This window comes from Elgaria multicarinata, chromosome 3 (assembly GCF_023053635.1).
Source record: "Elgaria multicarinata webbii isolate HBS135686 ecotype San Diego chromosome 3, rElgMul1.1.pri, whole genome shotgun sequence".
NCBI lineage: Eukaryota > Metazoa > Chordata > Lepidosauria > Squamata > Anguidae > Elgaria > Elgaria multicarinata.
In genome coordinates this window covers 115,446,195-115,468,882 of record NC_086173.1, presented here as the reverse complement: position 1 = coordinate 115,468,882, position 22,688 = coordinate 115,446,195, and the positions used below count along the sequence as shown (strand labels likewise).

The 22,688-nt window shown below is 42.1% G+C and overlaps 2 protein-coding genes across 2 annotated transcripts; one reads left to right on the top strand and one right to left on the bottom strand.

Moving 5' to 3' along the window:
• The first annotated feature begins 718 nt into the window (after window positions 1-718).
• ARF4 (ADP ribosylation factor 4) lies at window positions 719-14,556 on the top strand. Its single transcript, XM_063121292.1, has 6 exons — window positions 719-1,127; window positions 7,228-7,308; window positions 8,051-8,160; window positions 10,568-10,639; window positions 11,075-11,200; window positions 13,306-14,556. The coding sequence occupies exons 1-6, from the start codon at window positions 1,061-1,063 to the stop codon at window positions 13,390-13,392; spliced, it is 543 nt and encodes a 180-aa protein (XP_062977362.1). The 5' UTR covers window positions 719-1,060; the 3' UTR covers window positions 13,393-14,556.
• A 4,012-nt stretch (window positions 14,557-18,568) lies between these two features.
• PDE12 (phosphodiesterase 12) lies at window positions 18,569-22,310 on the bottom strand. Its single transcript, XM_063121291.1, has 3 exons — window positions 20,844-22,310; window positions 20,334-20,412; window positions 18,569-19,612 (listed from the first exon to the last, which is right to left on the bottom strand). Exons 1-3 carry the CDS (start codon window positions 22,119-22,121, stop codon window positions 19,170-19,172), a joined length of 1,800 nt encoding a protein of 599 aa, XP_062977361.1. The 5' UTR covers window positions 22,122-22,310; the 3' UTR covers window positions 18,569-19,169.
• Between the last annotated feature and the right edge of the window lie 378 nt (window positions 22,311-22,688).

The following is a 22,688-nucleotide window of genomic DNA, read 5'->3' as shown; positions in this document are numbered from 1 at the left end:
TGGCCTGCCGGGAAAGATCCACCAACTCAATAGTCTTTCTGAATATAAAAAAGCTATAGACTGAACTCTTCTGGTAGGCCTACCCAGTCAAATTTTAAGATGTCGGTCTGTTATTTTAATAATGTATTAGTTTTATGTGTTTTAAATGGTTTTATGTATTTTATAATATTTTTGTATTCTATATTGTTCCCCGCCTTGATCCAGAGGGAGAGGCGGGTAAGAAATACATCATCATCATCATTATTATCCTTTCCCCTGTGTCTTTATAGGATTCCCCCACCCCGTTTATTGTAAGGCCCCACCTGCAATCTGAAGTGTTACATTCCAGGCACACTTTTGGCACCACATCTGTGCTGTTTGTTGTGGGAACGAGGCCTATCACTACTGCTACCTCTACAATTATCTGTGCATAAGCCATTCCGACTAGGGTTAGGCCTCGGGCTTATCATGGGGGAACTATGCCTCCCGGCACGCATTGCAGCAGAAAGACGGAAAGGAAGCTCCGAGATAAGGTGGGAAAGAGGCTACTACACTTCCCAGCATACCGCGCGCTCCCCCTCTCTCTTACACGAGGGATAAGGCCTCTGCCGGACTACGTTTCCCGTCGTGCCGTGTGGCTTAAAAACTGAAGCGCTTAATGTTGCTGGCGGCGATTGGCACACTGGGCGTCGTAGTCTTTCCTACAGGGGACTGTGCGAAGGTTGGTGGGGGTGGTGCCGCGGTGAGGATGTGGCGGGCGTGACGCGATTTTGTCCGCGTTGGAGCCGGGGCGGCCGTGACGTGGCAGAGAGCGAGCGAGAGCAGAGAGGAGCGCGAGCGCGAGCCAGGCTCCCCGGACACAGAGCAGCCTCAGTAAGCGGACGCCGACGCTTTTGCTCGCTCGCTCCTTTCGGCGTCCCTGCGGGAGCGAGATCCGACCGAGGAGAAAAAGCAAGCCAGAGGAAGGAAGGAAGAAAGGAAGGGACAAGGAGGGACCGGGGCCCAGGCCGCTGCTTTCCCCGCCAACTTCGCGCTCGGCCCGCTCGCTCCCTTCGCCGCCGCTGCCCAGCCCGGAGCCGCCATGGGTCTCACCATCTCCTCGCTCTTCTCGCGCCTCTTCGGCAAGAAACAGATGCGCATCCTTATGGGTGAGACACATTCACACACACACACACACACGGGCGGCAGAGCGCTCGCCCCCGCCCCAGCGAACGAGCAGCAGGCCCGCCGGCCTGCGGCGACCCCACCCCGGCTGTAGCGGGCGGCCCAGCGCTTTCCCCTGGACGGGGGCGGGGAGCTGCTCAGTGCCGCGCCCTCCCCCTTGAAAACGGGTGTTGCCTGTGAGCTTCGGGAAGGGGCTGGGAGCCCCTCTTCTTGAGGGCTGGAAAAGAACGGGCAGAGCCTAGCAGCCGAGGCGAGGGGGGAGCAGTATTGTTCGGCTAGGCCTCTGCAGCCAGAAGGGAAGGGGGAGGGGAGAGAGATTGCATCTCTAGCCTAGAGAGCCCATCATTTGCTCAGGATATTCTCAAGGAATCCACCTTGGGAGAAGTTCTAGAATAAGGGGCTATTTATCTTCCGCAGCCTTTCTGCTCTTTCAGGATGTGGCTTCATTTTCCGTGCCATGGGCTTCCTGTGTTTCAAAACAAGCTCGGTGCTTTCAGTCTGATAATTCGCATGCACAAAGCCCTCGCAGTTGTTGGTGTGTGTTAGTTTAACATTTTAACTTAAATTTTCGTTTAAATTAAGGACACAGTAATAATAGTAGTAGTAATAATAATTCAAATAGAAGAGAGGCTTACCTTGAGAATTGTCTTCTACTGTTTTACATGTAATTCAGTTAATACCCTTCTCTCTCTTTCTCTCCCATGCCTTTTCTCACACCCCTTTTTGTGGTGTGCAAATAATCACATTGCTTCATACCATTAATATTTCAAACAGGTTATGGTAGGGCCCTCAGCATTGAGAGTTTTTAATGTTTGCGAGAAGACCGTACACTGAGATGCAAAAATTACTTTGATATCATATGTTGAGTTCAAGACTATAGAGGTCAATGCCAAAGATCACAGAAAGATGTATATAACCCTGGGCTATTTGCTGTGGATAGAGTATAAGCATAGGATTTTGCCCTAATGACAGGATGGATTTCCTGAAATATGCAATAGGCTTCCTGATGACCTCCCTACTGAAATATCATTGGTTTTGAGTTATCTTTCTCTAGGTCAATTAAATTAATTGTATGTGTGTGTTTGGAACTGCCCAGTTGCCCTGTAAAGATATCAGCTGAGTTCAGACGACACGCTAATCAATGGTTGTTTCCCATTCTTTTCCTATTACACACACACACACACAGTTGCTTAGCGTGTCATCCGAACTCAGCCATAGTTCTGATCTTGAAATACAAAATATTACACACTTGGCCCAGTTTGCACGATCACTGAGTGTTTAACAAGCCACAGTGAATTGTTAACCACCCTGTGCATGTCAATTGCCTGCTGGCTGATCAGCATAATTGCTTGTGCCCAGTGCAGCTTCTTGTGTCATCCAAAGCACATGGACTGTTGTAAGTTGTGTGGTGGTTTGTTATCTACCCCCACCCAGCCACTCTAACCAGAGTCAAATGACATGAGAAGCCATGGCGGCTTGACTTTGCACTGCAGCCACTGTGACTAATAAACTATGGTGGGCTGCAGTGATCATGAGAATGAGCTCTTTATCTTGACATCATCTCCTTGCCCATCCATCTAGTTAATGTGACATTAAAGTGTCATTTTATCCCAGTCCCCTTAGTTTCCTGGTTTAGGCATAGCTTTTTAAAAAGAATGTTGAATTTTCTGGAAAAGTTGCTTTTAAGCAGTACACAAGGAGTCCTTTCCTGATTAATCATTTCCTTGCCTTTGCATCCTTTTTTAACTATGCTGATGAGAGCACTGAGCATAGGGGACTGCAATGTGAGGGGGGGAATCGCTCAAAATCAGGCATAGGGGGTGGAGAGGAAGAGCTTCTTTCCACTTGTGCAACCATTGGATACGAAGCATCCTCATATTGCCTCCCACAGAGCAGCTGATGCTTGACTTCTTTATAGCAATTACTAATGTTGCTGTTGTTATAGATGGGTACAATAGTAATATACATATCTAATCTAAATACTGATGTTTGGAAAATTTGACCTTTTTTTTCCTTCAGAAATTTGTCCCACATAGGCACCTTCCAACATAATTTAATTCCTTTTTACAGCTTCACCTTGATTGTTCTCAATTTTCTCTTTAGTCACAGCTGGTTGCTCTCATCAGTTCTTGGTATACTATCACATCTTAAAACTAATTTTAAAGGAAGTGCAATACATTAAATAAGCAGTTTCATTTTTGTTCAGCCTTCAGTAAACCAACTTGTCAACAAGCCAGAAGCAAGACATCTTTTGGTCTTGGCCAACAAGAATGCTCAGAGGGGAATGTTGCATTATAGCAGCTAAGTTAGGCTGCCAGAAAAACCTGGACTAGATTTCTGGGAGATTCTGTGTTCTCTAGTCCTGAATGGCATCTAAAGATTTCTTCCTTCCCCATTTCCTTCCTTTCCTGGGAATGCTGCAGATCTGAGCTGAGGGAGAAGGGCATTGCCACACCATTTTTAATTTCTCTCCAGTACTGCTTACCTTGTTTCTCTCCTCCATGTGCAAAGCTCTTTTCCCCACACAGTCCTTTTTACTTCTCTCCCCCAGCACTATCCTTCTCCTGGAACCTGGCACAGCAGCTAACCCCAGCGTCCACCTTTCACACTGAGTATATATTCCTTCCAAATACCTCTTAGTCAACAAGCCCATGTGCTGCCTCATTGTAAATTCAAGTAGATTTCTTTGAGAAAAGGAAGGCTTGCTTTCTGAATTAACTGAATGAGTGGGAGAAGGCAGACAACAATTTCAAATTTCATTTTTACGTCCCTCAGCCTTTCACTACTGCCCAGCACCAGTTGCAAGTGGCTTCTCTCTCTTACATCCCCTTTCCACATGAGAAAGGGCAGGGTGAGACCAACTCCCCTTGTATGTCTTCTGAAGGTTAATCAAGATAAGAAAAACAGGGATGAGTTTGGGTTCTGAAGGGGAGGAACTGCAAGGAAGGAAGGAAGGAAAGAAGGAAAACATGGAGTGGATTTCTTTGGAAGAGAGGGAAAACCTGTTTTAACACCAGGGCCTGGTGTTAAAACAGATGCTTGCTATTCTGAGTCTTGCCAGGAAAGTGGGGGCAATGTTTAATTTTGAAAAACATTAAAAAGATTGAAGTCTTATTACCCATATGGGTCCAATCCCTATACTTTCCTTCAGGGGCACTTGTAGGACAGAAGTTGACCATTGCTATCTTATATTGAATACTGACTTCCATCAGCTAATCTCTGATAGTAAAGATGTAAACTAGGTGTTTTTTTGTTGTTGTTATGGGAGAGACATTTAGAGCAGTTTGAGCATCTAGTTCTGTGACACCTATTTAGACATTCTAAAATGTTGTCTTTGGACTAGGAACAATGGATTTACAGGTCACATGAAGATTAGATGGTATGAATGAGTGCACTTAAAGTTTTATCTTTCTAAAACTTATTTGCAAATATTCCCTGGCTAAACTAACAAAACAATTAAAAATACCTCGCTTTCTTCACATAAGGTACATCATTAAACCAGTACACCTCAGTCTCCGTTCCCTGACCATGTCCAGAAAGTATCATTGTCCTGAAAGGGTAGGAAGGTAAAACAAGTGTGTTAGAAGCTGCAAATCTTATATTTTTTCTTATACTTAGATACTTCTATTCATACGCAAACACAGCTTGTAGTTTTTAGTCTTTTAGAGTCTAAAATAATTGACAACTTATTAAATTTTCACACTGTACATTAAATTCTTTAGATAACATCAGAAGAAAACAAGCTGACTATCAAGGACCAGAATACAACATAAGGAACCTTCAAGGTCTCAGATGCACTATATCAAGGAGACTTAAGTTCTAAAGACATTACACAACTTTCCCACAAGGAGCACAGCACCCTGTATATCAAAGGAACTCCACTGGACATAACAAAGCCCTCTTTTTGTCTTGTCCCTGCTTGGAGTTTACATTATTTGACCAATCACAAGAGGCAAGAACGAACCCTTCTGTTCTCTCTAACAACCTGGTGCACAGGTTCATAGTGTGTGCATGTGCTCTGCTCATGGGGGGAAGGATTGTGTCAAACATGTACGTCTGCATAGAAAAATAATAATAGCTTGAGGTTTTAGGCTTGGATCCTGAGTACTGCAAGTGGAATTTCCATCCTTTTTCTCCTTATGGCCCTGTGCGCCCTCACTCTGAAATTATTTCTGGAGTTTAATGCAGTGTTCCTCTTCCTGCTTTTGAATGATGCCACCGTTCCTTGACCCTCCAGAGAAGGTTTTTTGGGAATGCAGACTATCCAAGATAGGAGACTACCTTGGATAGTGCCAAAATTCTTGGGCTCTTTAAGATGCAATATTGTTACGGTATTTTTATTTAATGCAGTAGCATTCAGGTCCAAACTGCATATCATAACTTGTGTAATGGCTATAACTGATGATACAGTTGAATGGTTGTTTGTTTTTCTAGGTCAGGGTGCATTGTAGTATATCCTAAAATAAGAATTAAATCATTCCTAATTATTACTATTTTGAATACAAAACCCATGCAGTCCTGCATGCATTCTCAGAGTGTGTTTTTGCCTTTAAATTATAGAAGGCCCCTATTCTACTACTGCTTGGAAGTCTTACAAATTGGCTTCAGAAAAACAAGAAGATTAATTACAAAATTCAGAACTCCAGATCAATTAACACATGATCAGGGGGTTAATGAGCAAATCTTAGTAATACTGTGTGGACCTGGGCCAAAACACATACAAGCCATAAACCATATATGATGGACAACTGCAACTTACGGTGAACTTAGTTTCTATTTAGGAAAAAGTCCTGGAGTCAGTAGTAACTGTATAGGGCTAATTTTCTTGATTTTCAGTGGTAAAAACATGATCTTTGGAAACCATTTTGGGGGTGCTATAGGTACCAGACATACTGTCATTGCTTCTATTGTTCTAAATATTCCTAAAGCGGAGTTCCTTGGAGAAAGAGATAGGAATTATTTCTAACAGGCAGCACCTACAATAAAATGCTGCAGTGTCATCAACTAATAATATAGCTCCTGTTAAGGGTTCCTGCCAGCCAGCCATGCCCTCTTCCAAGATTCTCCATTCTACTTCCCCTTTCCCCTGTTTCTGTCCCTTCCACGACTGCCTAATAGTCCATATTCCATGGCTAATGAGCATTCTCATTGGTATGTCGGCTTTTTGTCCTTGTTGCCCCCTTAGGCTTTATTTTTAAAATATTTTTGTACTTCTAAAACCTGAGTGTGCTGATACCTTGTTTCTCAGTGATCCCATTTCGATGTCTTAGCTATTGGCACTCACCGTTTGCTGTTGGAGGGGATGACATGGAGACTTTAGGTTTTCTTTCCCTTTACTAAATCACACACCTTTATTAGCTTTGATTGCTGTATGTTGAACTCTGACCGACCTTTATTCTGATTGCCAACACACACAGTGGATTCTTCAGGCTTTTGTTGAGGAAGCTATTGGGAAACATTTGTTCTACCCAGAAGTAATACTGAGGATGCTAGTCTGTCATTTTGAAAAAAAGCATTGAAATAGTCAATGATTCAGAATTAACAGGGTTTTTGGTAAAGGTATATTTGAATCAAAATGGTCCAAAGCCAGAAATGACACATTTCAGATAAACTAGTGGCAGGCAGGCTGTTTAGCGTAAACCTATTCCAAAGAGCCAACTAATGTTTTTGCTCATGACTATTAGCTTTTGTGAGTGAGGGCTAGTCCATGCTCAAGCCAAAGGGGAAATTGCAGAACAGAAGGGAAGGAGAAAAGGTTTGGTTTGGTTTGTCTGAATGAACTCTGCAAGATGAAAGATTAGCATTTGTCTGGGTAGAACAGCATTTCCCTACTATGGTGCATGGCCATGATGGTGGGGGATGATGGGGAGTTGTAGTCTAAGACATTTGGAAAGTATCAGGTTAGGGAAGGCTGGAGATGGTCCCAAGTAGTTTAAGGCTTGAAATGGTCCTCCATATGGCCAAACCCAAAAATTTTATTTTTGAAGAACAACTTAAAGTAAAGATTGCTTGATTGAACAATCATGATCAAAAACAGATTTTTGGGAGAGAACCTTTATTAAACTGATAATTTTATTTTTCTAGTTGGTTTGGATGCTGCTGGAAAAACAACTATTCTGTATAAGCTGAAGTTAGGCGAGATTGTCACTACAATTCCCACAATTGGTAAGAAAATAGGAATACTTTATCTTCTTAATATTATTGTGAAAACAACTATTTTTATTAACTTCTTTTAAAAAACATGTTGGTGGAGGGACTGAAATAATTAAATTTGCTGCAGAGTATGTTAAAATAAATTCCTAGGATTTGTTCCCACACTTTGCTTGTGCAACATATTACTGGATTAACAAACTTTAATGACAGAGAGATGTTTCTTTGGGTAACAAAGTACATCCTGCCCAGGGATGAAGATGTATGTGTCCAGAATGCCACATAGATCTTAGTAATTTGTGCCACTTGCTTGCTTCCAAGACTAGTTTTCTGCTGTATAGAATACTCATTAAATTAAAGAACTCTGCAGAAACCAGAATTGTGCTGCACACCCAAACAAACAAATATCCTAATACAAACAATTCCGTACTGATCCTTTATTTTCTGAAAACAGCCTTTATTTTCGAGAACTCAATTTTGATGACTACGGCTACAATCCTATAAATACTTACCTGGGAGTAAGTCTCATTGAACTCAGTGAGACTTATGTCTGTAGACATGCTGTAAATGAACAGCAATTGCAGGTCGTGGTGATTTACCTTTTATTTATTAGGTTTATATCAGAAGGTTTAGATGCACCTCTCCCTCCCACCCATCTAGACATTGATTAAATTCAAAACTGCCTAGCTTGAACAATACTATAGCATTGGATGCTCAGTGATCCTGATTGTCATAACCATTTGTTATTTTTCTTTAGGTTTTAATGTGGAAACAGTAGAATATAAGAACATCTGTTTCACTGTTTGGGATGTTGGTGGTCAAGATAAAATTAGACCACTCTGGAGGCATTATTTTCAGAACACACAGGTAAGTTCTCTGTTTTAACTCTCTTATTGATAACTGCTGTAAAGCTTTAGTGCCTTTTCCAGGATAAACTCTTCACAGTCTGACATTGCTAGACAGTACTACTTTGTAACACTGGCCATTTCAATCAGCAACGTATTGGATTAAATCTACTTTGGTCTTAGCTAGTACTTGATCTATGCTTTCCTTCGTAAATGTTGGGCTGGTCCTGCTGTATCTATTTTTTCATACTGTTCAGCTCCTGCACTCTGGTAAATGAAATTCACAGCAGCTCTTTGTGTATGAATGTATAAAAAGCCCCACTCTGTTACAAAAAGGGAGAATGGGACACAGAGCAAAGCATCCTCCTCCTATCTTAAGTAAGCAGGGAGAAATATGTAGGAGAGGCTGTTCTATAAGCTACACCAGGGCCCAAGTAGTTTAAGGCTTGAAATGGTCCTCCATATGGCCAAACCCATTCCCTTGGCCACACCCCTTTCCACTGACTACCAGTCGTTTGGTTGTTTCCTGATTCTTGCCCCGCCCCATTCTAAAGAATTAAATGCCTCCTTTAAGGCTTAGTGGCAGTAAGAGCCTTAATAGGGTTACCATATGGAAAAGAGGGCAGGGCTCCTGTATCTTTAACAGTTAAAGCTGCAGGAGCTATACTAGAGTGACCAGATGCAAAAAGAGGCAGGGCTCTTGCAGCTTTAACTGTTGTGATGGAGAGGGAATTTCACCAGGCGCTGCATGCATACCAATGATACCTGCTGAAATTCCTTTTTCTACACAACTGTTAAAGATACAGGAGCCTTGTCCTCCTTTTCATATGGTCACCCTAACATAGGCTGCAAATTTGTATGGAATTGATTTTGATTCAAATGGATTATGGCTCTCAGTCTAAAATTCTGCAATGTGAACTGCCTTGAACTTGGTCTGTATCCATCATGGGTTTGTGCATTTAAGCATTCCACACCTCTAATAGCCTGTGTCCTGTGCAGCTAAACTACTAAACTGCAATCTCTGCCTGATCACCCCACTTGGTCCAGTATGGCCTAGTAGGAAGTTTTGCTTCCAGCTCAGAGGTGGCCTTGGAATAGATGCTAAGGTTCCTCTCCCACAGACGGATACTGTAAAAATCAAATATCCACATGGGAACTGCACTGTGTGATTATGCTGAGGACTACTTAGCCTCTCTTTGCAACCGTGAGATTTTTTCCGGTTCTCCACTCCCTTAAAATATATGCCTGCCCCTACTTTTTTTTCAAGCAGATGGTGAAGATTGTTCTCTCCTACAAGGCATTTTATGATTAGAATGTTGTAGTTATTTTTCATTCAGCTTCGTTGCTGCTGTGTAAGTTGGTTAATGTATTGTAGTTTATTGTATTTTGTCTGGTGATTTTGATTTTATTTTATCTGTATTTAATTGTATGCTGCTTTGTGGTGGGAGCTAAGGGTGAAAGAGTGTCTATAAACTAACTAACCTTGATAACTGTATATATGTAGCAGGGCACATGTTCATCATAGGCCATGCAAATTATGATTTAAACTTTGAGGGTGTGGGTGTATGTGTATAATGTCCTTGCCATTGGCAGATCCCTGTGACTTGCTACTCAAAATCAGCAAGGGTGGAGAATCAACTAAAATAGTACACTGCCAGAGACTATTGGTTCTTATCAGTTTCCTGGAGGAGGGGGAGCTGGGAATTTGTGGACTGTCCACTCTTTGATCTGTTGGACTTAGCGAATTAACTGCTGTTTCAGGCCACAATTGTTCCTATGTGCCCTCTGACCAGACAATGGAACTTCTTTCCCCTGCAGTTTAATTAAAAAAATGTCAGGCAGTATAATGGCAAAAAAGCCTGTTGGGAGTATAAGTGGTAGAAACCATGGGCTAAGCCTGACCAAACACTGCTTGGAGCTCATTTGAAAGCCTACACTGTACCATGAAAGACATTTTCTTCACCAATTTTCATCTATATAATGTCATCAGAGCTGTGTTGTGACAGCTGTTAAACCCAACCATCCTATAAAATTGCTTTGACAACTTTTTGAATCCTTTTGCAAATAAAAATGCTTACATTCATGTTGAGTTGGTTGAAACTAAAAGGGATATTGCTATCCAATGAAAGCTATAAGATGCTATTGCTATAAAGTAAACATTGAGAGTACACTGCATTTATTGATGGCCTCCCTGGGTCCTCCAGAGGTGTTGGTCAATTGTGACAGAACAGCTCACCTGGAACTTGAATATCTGAAGGTGGGAGTGATAGAGACTCGATACTTCCTATTTTCTTTCATACGTCACATTTGAAACTTTGCTTTCAAGTTCAATATGTTTTTTACGGTATCTTGCTAGTTGTATTTCAGTTTTACTTAAATGGTATTGCACATGTATTTCTCATCAAGCTTTTCTAATATTTTCTTTCCAGGGTCTCATTTTTGTGGTAGATAGCAACGACAGAGAGAGAATTCAGGAAGCAGCAGAAGAACTGCAGAAAATGGTAACGGTCTCTTAAATTTTAACTTGAATTTAAACAACCTCTGCACCTGTGACAGCTGAATTCTCCACAGGGGAGATATGTAATAGGAAGTGTGAACATGTTCATTTACAAAAACATCAGCTACCTTAGGAAAACTTTGTATGGGATGTTCAGGTGCACTGTTACGTGTTTTGCCTCCAAATTTGTGAGGTGATATTTCTCAGAACTTTTTTATTCAGTTTCAGTAAAATCCTTAACACCTGTCACTTTAATTCAACCTGCTGTTTCTTGTTTGAGCTACTTACATGCACTTGATGGTAATTACATTAATTAGCTACTGAAAACTGTTTGGGGAAATGAAGGGAAAATATAGTAAGCCCTGCTATCTTCTTAACTAGTAGTTTTGGTTGTAGCAACTGTTATCAGGGAAGTTAACTAATACGTTTCTTCCTCCAGCTCCAAGAAGATGAGTTGAGAGATGCAGTGCTGCTTCTCTTTGCAAACAAACAGGACTTGCCAAACGCCATGGCAATCAGTGAAATGACGGATAAACTAGGCCTTCAGTCCCTGCGTAACAGAACTGTAAGTACTGAGGTTTTTTATGGTCAATCAACCTTCTAAATGATGACTATGCTTGTATTTGGGTAGCCTTACTTTGATATATGTAATAGATTTGATCCTACAAACAGCAAATAAAACAATGCTTTGCTGCTGCTCCTGAAAACTAGCTCCTAAAGTCAGGGGCTCTTTGGGAATTACATTTTCTTCAGAGGGAGGTTGGCAGAAAGTGCCTTCCCCCCCCTCCCCATCATAAATGTCTGTCCACTTACACAGGGCATCATTGAAGCCAAACAATTTGCGTTATTGTATACCAAGTAATTATTGAAAGTTCCTGAAGTCACAGCTAGTGTCTCATCTAGCACTGCTCCCTTATTCTCATGCTTTTTCAGGAGAAAATTGCTATAGTGCTATATTTAATTGGGTTGAGGAACACTAGTTCAATATATGAACTGCTTCCTTAAATATTTGCAGATAGTTACTAGAGGCAGCATTCTCTTTTATCCTCTTTCTACTCAGTTTTCCCCAGAGGATTGTCACCTATGTTTTCTTTCCTAAGCAGCTGCATGGATTAGCCACTGTCCCTTTGTGCTGAATGGCAGTGTGGCAGGTCCCTTAATTTTAAGGCTTTTCACTTGCTGTTTTAGCTAGACATTTCATATTCATGACTGGCTCTTAAGAACATAAGTGCCATGTTCGATCTGACCAAGGGTCCATCTAGTCCAGCACTCTGTTCACACAATGGCCAATCAGCTGACAACCAGGGACCCACAAGCAGGACACAGTGAAACAGCACTCTCACCCATTTTTCCCAGCAACTGGTGAATATAAGCTTTTTGCCTCAGATACTGGAGGTGGCACATAGCCTTCAGGACTAACAGCCCTTGACAGCCTTGTCCTCCAGGAATTTATCCAATCCCCTTTTAAAGCCATCCAAATTGGTGTTCATCACCATATCTTACGTTCATGAATTCCATATTTTAACTTTGCGCTGTGTGAAGAAGTATTTCCTTTTATCTGTACTGAATCTCCCTGAATCATCTTCATGAGATGACCCCCAATTCTAGTATTATGGGAGAGGGAGAAAAATGTCTCCCTATCCACCTTCTCTACACCATGCATACTCTTGTACACCTCTGTCAGGTCTTTTGTTAACCTCCTTTTTTCCAAACTAAACAATCCCAGCTGTTGTAACCTTTCCTCATAGGGGAGATGCTCCAATAGGAGTGCTGACAAGAACTTCAGTCTTTCCCTCTATCTGGCCTATGTGCCATGAGTGAAGCTATGTGTCTGCTGAGCAACCCTCCTTCTTTTGGAAGTTCATTGTGCCTGTCCCAGTTTTGCTTTATATGATGAGAGGCAAAGAAAATACTATACTGATTTCCCATAGCATAATTAAAGGGTTGTTGTATGTTTAAAAATGGATCGTATGTTTTTGTGGTACGTTGATCATATATCCCAGATCATTATAAAACTTTACTAACCTACTCAGAGAGCAATCCTGTGGCCCCTAGACAGTGTCTGGAGCACCATAGAAAGCTATGGATCACCGCCTTTGGGCCCATAGACAGAGCTATGAAGGAAGAGGAGATCCGACTGTGTATCTTTCCTCCTCCACCTGCTCTCAGCTGCCAGTAAAGCTTCTTTTACGAGCTTGCAACTCCAACCTCCTAAGAGAAGTCAGGGAGGGAGAAATGGGGCATGCAGAGGGGAAGGGAGAGGGGCCTCCAGTCCTCTTCCCTCCTGCAGAATGGCAAGTCAGCTAGACAGGCTCAGAGGACCATCTAGCTACTTTTTGCATTTTAAACAGAGGAATGGAGGTCAAATTGCTTCCGTCCTCCTCTCACCCTCCCTATCTCCTGCAGGCAAGGCATACAATAGGTGGAGGGCTCCAAACTCAGAGCCCTCTGTCTATTGGAAGCCCATAGGATTGTGCCCTAAGATAAAATAATTTCAGTTTGAAGGGCAGGTAACTCTGTGCATATTAATCAAATTGGATTGTGTTTGATTGTTGTCTTCAACTTTTTCAGGCTATGTTTAGGTCATATTTATTGTACTGAAGGAATGATTTATTTATTTTTAAAGAAAATGGATTGCATGATATTAAATCCTTTCCTTCTTTTCAACAGTGGTATGTTCAAGCTACCTGTGCTACACAAGGGACTGGTCTGTATGAGGGACTTGACTGGCTGTCAAATGAGCTATCAAAGCGCTAACTGAAACTGGATGACTTTCACACCAGGGACATGTTTGATATAAGTGGTCTAGGCTTGTTACATCAAAATTAGTTTGCATCTTGGTTATTATACAGTATCTGGAACTGGTTTGGGCAGGATATTACAGCATTTTGACTTATTTTGTTGCCAATTATTGTTCACCAAGCTACATGTTGTCAAGGTAACAATATGCTTGGATTAAAAATAAAAAAACTCCTTAATTTGGAAAAAGTGTATCTTCTGATTTTTACTTCTATTGTTAGCCTAAATGCCTGAATATAGTTGTGACTTTTGAAATCTGTTTGAATGCTTCTTGAGCCCCAATTAAATTAAGTATGTTTTGAAAGATTCTCTGCTTCTTTTCTTTAAGTTACTGATATCTTACTTCATTCCTTAAGACAGTCTGCTGACATAATCTAGCATTCCATTTTTATTTATTTCTCTCCCTTATAAAAAAACACTTCCTAATATTGTTTGTCAGGAAAATGCTCTAAAACACTATTCAAATCTTCTGCACTGAGGAACATTTTATTAACCCCTTGGCTTCTGTCAACCCACTTTTGCCTTTTTGTGAATTAAATCTGGTGGGTAGGATATTTCTGTGCTGGTTGCAACAAGCTCTTTGAGGTTTTTAATATTCAGCAGATTGTCTTCCTTTATATTGTATTTTTTTATTGCATGTTGCTTTTTGGTATCAGCCTGTTTTGCCCAGTGTATGATAGTTCTTCTAAAGTTTTACTGTTTATTGGTGAACATATCTTCATGAAGACAGACTTTGAAAATTCTTCAGACTCAATGGCTTAATTTCTTCATAACCTATTCAGAATTATTCCTAATAAAAATGATACAGATGTATAGCTTTGTGTATGCTCCTTGAATCTTGAGTTTGTGGAACTGATAATATGAATGTGTGACAGATTATTCTTTTTCAATAAACGGAGTTTTTTCTGTACCTTGAACACAAAGAGGTCTGAATAGCAATTGTTTTCAATTTGGCAAAAAATTAAGATGGGCAGTTAAACTTGTGTACAGTGTAACTGGTTTAATCATCAAGGCTAAAATCCTGTAAAAGTGTTTTGAAGCTGTAAATCTAAATCCTTTTAAGATGTCCAGATATGAGAATACTAACAGTTTAAAATTGTAATAAAGTACAAACTGCCCAAATAGTGTCTGCTTCTTGCTTAATTTTAAGGGAACACATGTGTTTGCTAGTTAGCCTTTTCAAGTGTTTTCACTTGCATGTGAACAAAGTTTGATGCTACCTAATCTAATAGTTGCTTGAGATGAAGAAAAAATAACAGGATCTCCACTCAGATATCGCTCTTGCCAAAACCTGATTTTTTTTCACTTTTCCTTAATCTCACTCACCTCAAAACCATCTTTGGAACTAGCACATCATACATGAAATGGTACATTGGAGTGTAACACTTTAAATTTATATCTTCATTTTGACTGCCACAAGGAATTCTCTGAACACATACACTTCCCTGAGGTAGCCTATAGGGTCAGAAAGGATTTTAAATATTTTCTGGTCTAAGACTGTATTATCCTAGATGAGTTTAAAGAACTATGCTTGTGTTGTGGGAGAAATCAACATACTTAAAAGTCCAGAAATGTTTCCCCCCCCCCCCCCCCCGTTTATGGAATTATACAAAATAGCTTAGCACTGTGAACTCTGCACAAGTAACATGGCCATCTTACCATTTAATAAATGGATTTCCAAGTGATGCAGGATGAAAAACTACTTATATAACTGGTTACTTTTTTTAAAGTTGCCTTTTCTTCATGAAAGGCAATCAGCAAAAAAAGACTACAAAGCAGGATTTCTCTTCGCCTACCCACACCTCCTTGTAAATCTGTAAGATCTTCACAACACCTCTTCAAGGTAGCTGTTATTGCTTGGGGTCTAGAGGTACAACCTTCAGATTGGCAGCATTCTTGCATAAGGGGAAAAATTGCACTTCAATCTGCATGTGAAACAAAATAGTAGTATGTATTTGGATAATTACTCTGATCTAACTCAAATATTTTTTTATGAAGCATCAAATAAAATATTTCAGAGAAACATGGATTCACTATTAAAAAGAACAGCTGTTAAAATGTTGCACATAAACTTGGTGCTGAAAAGAAACATAACCTATCGTGAAACATCATTTAGAAGTACAGAGCTTAAGGATTTATTTCCACACTCCTGAGTTAAAAGCCTAGTGTTTTAAGTCCCTTTTAGTTGTAATGGTCATTTCATCTTAAAAAAAAAAAAGTTCTTTCCAGTATAAACAGCTATGGTCTCCCCCGCACCTTGGGGCGTAAGGAAGAGGAAATAGAAGGAAAGGAGGGGGCATTGCAGACATTCAAATTGGACTGCCTCGTGATGTAAGAGTAAATGCAGCATTAGAAGCACTTTGTAAGGGTTACTGCTGTTTCATTTATGTAATAAATTCCTATAGGATTTTGGAATGTTGTATTGCTAATTAAACAGCTGTCACCTAATGCACTCACCAGACCTACCATACTAAACAGTCAAAACAATGTTAAACACCACAGTAGTGCCTTCCTACAGTAGGAACATAGGAAGCTGCCTTACACCAAATCCAACCATTGGTCTATCTAGCCCAAAATTGTCAACACTGACAATGGCCCTCGAGGTTTCATGCAGGATTTTTCCTGCCCTAACTAGAGATGCCAGGGATCCAACCTATCCCCTTCCGTATGCGAGGCATAAGCTCTACACCCCCTCCCAGTGTATTAGGTCTTCAGATGTTTCAGAGAAAAAGCTTGGCACCAGGGTGATTTCCAGATACCACTCTTAAGCAGTAACCACTGTACAAAACATTTCTCAAAAAGTGGTACTTCCTATTTCAGCCGGATTTTAGAGCTTGTTACCATACCATCTGTGTTCATCCTTACTATCCTGGCAACAAACTGCATCAAACATAGAATGCTCTGTTCGGAGCCCCACTAACTCCCAAATATTTATCTAGCATTCTTGTTCTTAACAGAAGTTCTGGAATACAGCAGTGTACCTAGCCATGCCTTTAATTCTGACTGCACCAATAAGTACTCTGAATTCTTACCTTTTTCTTACACAATCCAATAATGCCCACTGTCAGAATTGCTTTCATCAGCAGGAGATGGAAGAGCCCCCACCCACACACTAGAGACCTCTGGATTCTCTCCAGAACAGATTTGGGGCAGGAAGCTGCAGCAGGGAGGAGAAAGTCCTGCTCCACAACTTTTGATCACACATTGGATTCCACTCTTGGAGCACTGCTTACAGAAGTAGCACCCTAACTTCCCTCTTATATAATATAGGAATACATTTGTCACAAACAGTATTTTCCCTTATTCATGTAATTTAAATTTAGAAGTAGATCTAGAAATACATAGACAGGTATTTTCTGCTTCCTTTGGCAAGCAAGTATGAACTTAAATATATCTTTGCAAATTTCAGATGCTTGAAACAGCTAAAACATTACTGTGGTTTGCTGGCACTTTTTACTAGCACCATTACCAACAGTATTCAGACATATTAGAGAACATAAAAGTATCACTCCCCAGAGGGCTTACAAGCAACAGGAGACAAGGCTTGGACTGCTTAGGAATGGGCAATGTGTAGATATCATGGTAGGAAACAAAAGAACACTGTAAAAGGTGGTCTTGAAGGAAGCAGCCTCATAAACAGTGGGGGAGACCTATCTCAGAGTAACAGAAAATACAGGGATCAAGTGGAACAACAAGCCCTTCGTTTGGATACAGATAAGAGATGTGGAAAATATAGTCAAGGACAGAAAAGTTGCAGAACCCTTGCCATAGATAAGCACATAAAAAGGTTTCTAAGAACTGAGTCATGTGACATATGCTTTTAGGAGGGAAGAGATGTCAGGAAGGTCAGCTAGAAGAAATTGCAATAGTCTAGATAGGTGTTTAGAGCACAAACAAGGTTTTAATATCAGGTTAACAAGGGAGCACGTAAGTGCGTAAGGGCTTTAAAAGATGAACCTTGCATACTAAATGTGAACTTTCATATCAAATATAGATTCCCACCTGTTTGTGCCTTGCTATTCAACTGATGAATCTACAGAAATATCCAAAACCCTGCAAGTTTGTCACTGAACCCGAATTCCCATCTTTTTTACTAGCTATCTTTCATTCCTAAATACATAATAGTTGCTGTCACTATGTAAGCATGCATACCAGACATTACTTTCAGACCATCCTTTTCCATGTTCACTGAACATGCAGAGGTGCAAGGGTAGCAAGATTGTGCCCGTTTACCCTGTCCGTAACCTCGTTGAGTAGAAATTCTAGACGGGCAGGCCTTCCATATACAGCTGTACAAAGCTACATGGGGCTGGCTATTCCTATAAACTTATTTAAATAGCAAGGCACAAACACATGGGAATCCACATTTGTTAGGAAGATTCTCAATTTGTAAACAGGTCTTCCACATTTGAAACATGAGTAGTTATGTGCTCCCAATATTTGTCAACCTCTTGCTAAAAAGTTAGTGCTTTTTGTGCTCCCCTCCTGTCTAGACTACAACTTGCTCTTGCTGACTTTTTTTACCATGCCTTTCCCCCACCTAAACTTATATTTACAACAAAGGGGATTTCTTTCATTTTTCTTTTGTAACAATGGAACAGTATCAAAATAAGCAGGTTTTGAAACAGTATGCGGCAGATATCTGCATCATATTTATTCTTTTAAGTATAGATACTACTTTATAGCTGGTATTGAGTTGCCTTAAAGACAATAGGGAAATACCAAACACTGCCTGTGTGGGAGTGGGACCCATTAGTAGCGCAACAGGAAGCTAGTGAAGCCATACTTGAAGCAAGTGGAAACAAACCAAAACACTAGTTTCTGGAATAGATCAGGTCAGCGGACCTCACAGAAGGGAACTCTGCTGACTGTCCTGATCCAGAAATCAGAGTTTCTGGGGTTTTATTAGGAACACTAGCAGTGGGTCCTGCGGGTGCAACAAAACAGTAGCAGCACAGCAGTAGCATAATGCCCATAGATAACTAGAGAAATAAATCAATTGCAACATTAAATAAGAACAAATGATGCAAGCACTTAAACTTTAAAAATTCAGTTTACACCATTGTACATTACAAAAAAGCAGGCTTGATTTTGCAATCACTGTTTTCATATTCAGAAAAAATCACTGCTCAAACATAGTCATGATTTTTTTTATTTAAGCACAATTATTATGGTTTACATGAACAATTTTTTCCCCATAGAACACCTGAGATCAGGTAATTGTGCCAAATCATTTTTGGAATGCTAAATTAATATGGATAGTTTTATAGGGGCAGCATACATTTACACAATTTTGGCAAGTTGTCAAGGAATACCTTCTCCTCAGAAGGCAAGAACAATAGTTTGATAGCGTATGCTATTTACCAAAAACCTTCCAGTTGTTCCAATTTTTATATAAATTCAGTTTAAACAAAATACTTTTATCCACCATTTTAAAAGCACCTGAAAAGGTAATAGGACAATTCAACTTTAAAAGAGTACTAAACATCGACTCCTTTCCTTATTAGAATAATAATTAAAAAAAACCAGAGCACTGGCTGTAAGAACACTCTGGATATGAGAATTATGACCAGTTACAAATAGCTGAAAATTTGGCATGTTATTAATAGGCATGTAAACACTTTTTATCCAATTCTTCTTTGTCAAAACTTGAGATCAAGTTGAATTCTCCTACAGCAACCCAAATTCCTTGCTTAAGAGGAAGGAACATATGCAAAGACCCTTTTTGTTTTAGTCTATTTCCACTTTAAGTCGCATATTAGTGCTATATGATCTGAGGGGTGTGAAACACTTGGTAAAGCCTGATGAGTGGTTACTTCTTCATGACTTGGCAGTGGAATTACTTGTTCAACTTCCAAAGCGTTTGCATCAATGAAAATGTAGTCCAAACATCCATGGAAGCCTCCGACATAATTAGTGTAGGCTGGTTCTCCACAAGCACTTTTAAGTCTGAATGGATGGGTTAAAGACATAGTACACCGCTGTTCTTCTCCATTTGAGCCCCAGTCCTCATGATCTTCAGCAATAGTGCCACTATTGACAAAACTGTATGTTCCAGTTGATGGTGTGCTATTAAAATCCCCACAGAATATGAGAGGTGTAGCAGGATACATGTCATGCATTACATGCCTAATATGGGACAGTGCTACTGCAGCTTGGACTAGACGGATGTTTCCACCTAAAGATACAAGAAAATAAGGAGCTGTTTTTAGAAATCATATCCAGTCAATAATTTTTACAGCTGGAAAGACTTAAAATTCAGTTTAAGAGATTCAATGCCCCTCCAGCTATCCTACGCTCCCCTGCCATCTCCAAGTACAACTCAAAAAAGGCAATTAAGGCGCAATTCTATGCAAGTTTAGACAGAAAAAAGGCCTATAACTCCCAGCATGCCCCAGTCAGCACTTTTCTGTCTAAAGTTGCATAGGATTGTGCATTTAATTGTTTTACTCATAGTTCAGCATATTTTCTATTTCCTGTCCCAATAAGTTAAATCCAATGTTAGTCCTATATAGACTCATTGCCATGAATGAGACTTAAGGTCTCATTAACAATTTAATCCCCATTCATTTCAATGTTCCATGTAGGATTAACATTGGGTTTAACCCAATGTATGTTTAAAACAACCGCAGATAACATTATCTCTTCTGCCTCACATAGTTAGAAAACACACATTTTTTCTCCCTTGAAAAAGCATATATTCAGCCTATGAAGTAGTCCCAGTGGGACTACTAACTTCCTCACTAGGCAAAGGATGCCACTCCAACCATCACCTTTCAATATAGAAGTCACATTACGCAACCTTATATGTTACACACGTATTACTGCTAAACAGATACCCTTCCCCAGGGTCCAAAAATGACTTTAAGATGGTTCACAAATCATAGTAGCAGGATTACCTTTTGGGTGCCAATACAGGTGGGTGTTGGCAACACAAATCTTTCTTGAAGGATCATTTGTAGACTGAAGAATGGAAACCTACAAGAAACACTGTATGAGTTCTCATATCAAAGCACTTATAGTATTAAGTATACTGAGAACAATTCTGTAATAATTAAGAGACCAACTAGTGCTGTAGAACTATGACAAACGTGCTCTGTCTTTCACCTCTCTTAACCATCCCACTGCCAACCAGCTCATGTAGATTGCGACATGTGACTGACAACCCACTTTTGTGGTTTTGAACAAGTTCAACTCATAATTAGCTATGGAACAACCAGAGAGAGGACCACAGGACTCCTGTACCTTTCATGGAAGTGTAGCTTCTGAAAAGATGATATACCTGTTGAATTTCTCAGATACAGAAGCCTTGCCTTTTTTTTACATGTGGTCATCCTAATTAACTTCCGTAACTCATTAGAACCCATTCCACCAATCCCTGTGACCAATATTCTCCCTTTAACTTATACCTGCAACACAGATGATCGCTGGAGCACTTTTTCCTGCACCTGGGGATAGGGGGCCAGCTTGTCTCGCAGTTCTTTGTGCAAGGGATCTTCAAGCAGAGCCTGGTTTAAGGCAATGTCGTGCTGGCTGAGAAGACTGAACTTGTCCCTTCGGTAGAAAGTGGCCAGGCCCTCATGCTGCTTCTCCTTGAGCTTGAAAACACCCTCCAGGCCGAAGGCATCAAGAGCAGGGCCCAGGCTGTCAGTGAAGACCGACTTGTCCACTTCCTGCAGGCAGATGATGTCGGCGCTGTAGCCGGCCAACTCCTTCTTGAGCAGGTTTTGCCGGTAGTCGAGCTCCAACGAATAGGGAGCGCAGTAGGGATAGAGCACCGTCCGGGAAAGCTCGGTCTGGGCATAGATGTCGGCCAGGATGTTATAAGTGACAGTGCGGATGAGGCCCGGCCCGGTTACTTTCTTGGTGTAGAGATGCCGCGCGTCGAAAGTGCAGGCGCCCGGGCCGGCCTCCACCGGGCCGCTGCTCTCCACCTCGCGGGCCAGCCCGTAACGCCGCTGGCTGTTGCCCGGGGTGCAGACGAGCTTGAGGCGTAATCCAATGTGCGCGTTGCTCGGCGTGAAGACGCGCTCGGTGCCGCCAGGGGCTTCCACCCAGCCGGCGCCCCCAGCCGACGCCGCCGACGCTGACCCCGCCGGCTCGGCCTTCTGCTCCTGGAACCAGCGGAAGAGGCAGTCGCGGGCAGAGCCGAACTCGGTGCGGAGATTGGGGCACAAGGGGAAGCCGGCCAGGAGCGAGCGCGGCAGCTGGAGCTCCGTCACGGCGGGCGGGTTGCGCTCCACGCGGTAGCGGGCCTCGCCGATCTGCAGCACAGCGCCGTCCTGCCAGGCCTCCGCGTTGGGCACGTCCTCGTCCACGGCCTCGCCGTCCTGGGAGAAGAGGCACACGGCGGGCGGCGGCGGGGCCGTCAGCGGGGTCCCGGCCTCCGCCTCGGCCCGCGCCTTCTTGCTCTTCTTGGCCGCCTTGGCGTGGCCTTTACTGGCGTTGTTGGCGATGCGAGCGAGCGCTCGGCCCAGAGGCTCCGCCTGGTCCCGCTGCATGTGCCGGGCACTGCCGTCGCCTAGTACGAACGAGACGCTGAGTTTAGGCTCGGCGGGGACGCAGCGCACCACGGCCCGCTCCATGGCGGCGCTAGCGGGACCCCGACCGCTCAGGCGCTGCCTGGTGGCCACCCTTCTCCTCAGGCCGGGAAGGCCTCTCAGCGTCCCCCAGAGCAAGCGCCACATGAACCCGCAGCCGCCGAGTCGGCACCATTCATTCCGCTCTTCCTCCCTTCGCTTTCCGCCTGTAGCCGCTCTTCCGTTGCCAGGCAGGACAGAGCCACTTTGGCTGCCCCGCCCCGCAGGGGCCGATGGGAAAAGCCGGGGCGGGAGAAGAGGGGAAAAGGATAGCCGAAATATGGAAAGATCGCAGGTCCTGCTGGGAAATGGCGTCCGCGCCTCCGGGAGGATTTAAATCATAGAGACAAGAAATATGTAGAGAAGAGGCTGGGGGAATGAATGAAGCGGGGGCAGGATCTACAGGATCCCGGAAGTTAGCAAACTGTATGAGTCTAGATATTAATACTATGGTTCAAAAGCCATAGAATAGCGCGGACCGGAAGCGGCAGATCATTCTTCCCCGGCCAGTCACTGTCTTATGTCGGTTCTGTAATATTTTTGCACAAGTTGGATCTGTAAGCAAATGAATCATTGTGTAGTATTCCTGACCCCAGCCCCGTGCACACGGTCCGGTCCTTCAGTCAGCATCTCCTGCTCTTTGGGCATGCCATGGGGCTGTTTTGAGGGGCTCCC

What these genes read in the sequence shown, in the direction of transcription:
- ARF4 (XM_063121292.1), top strand. Translation starts at nt 1,061, where the DNA reads ATGGGTCTCACCATCTCCTCGCTCTTCTCGCGCCTCTTCGGCAAGAAA. An exon ending in ACAGATGCGCATCCTTATGG is followed by an intron (nt 1,128 to 7,227) that starts GTGAGACACATT and finishes TTATTTTTCTAG; the next exon opens with TTGGTTTGGATGCTGCTGGA. An exon ending in ATTATTTTCAGAACACACAG is followed by an intron (nt 8,161 to 10,567) that starts GTAAGTTCTCTG and finishes TTTTCTTTCCAG; the next exon opens with GGTCTCATTTTTGTGGTAGA.
- PDE12 (XM_063121291.1), bottom strand. Translation starts at nt 22,121, where the DNA reads ATGTGGCGCTTGCTCTGGGGGACGCTGAGAGGCCTTCCCGGCCTGAGG. An exon ending in AGCGATCATCTGTGTTGCAG is followed by an intron (nt 20,413 to 20,843) that starts GTATAAGTTAAA and finishes TGTTTCTTGTAG; the next exon opens with GTTTCCATTCTTCAGTCTAC. An exon ending in CCTGTATTGGCACCCAAAAG is followed by an intron (nt 19,613 to 20,333) that starts GTAATCCTGCTA and finishes TTGTATCTTTAG; the next exon opens with GTGGAAACATCCGTCTAGTC.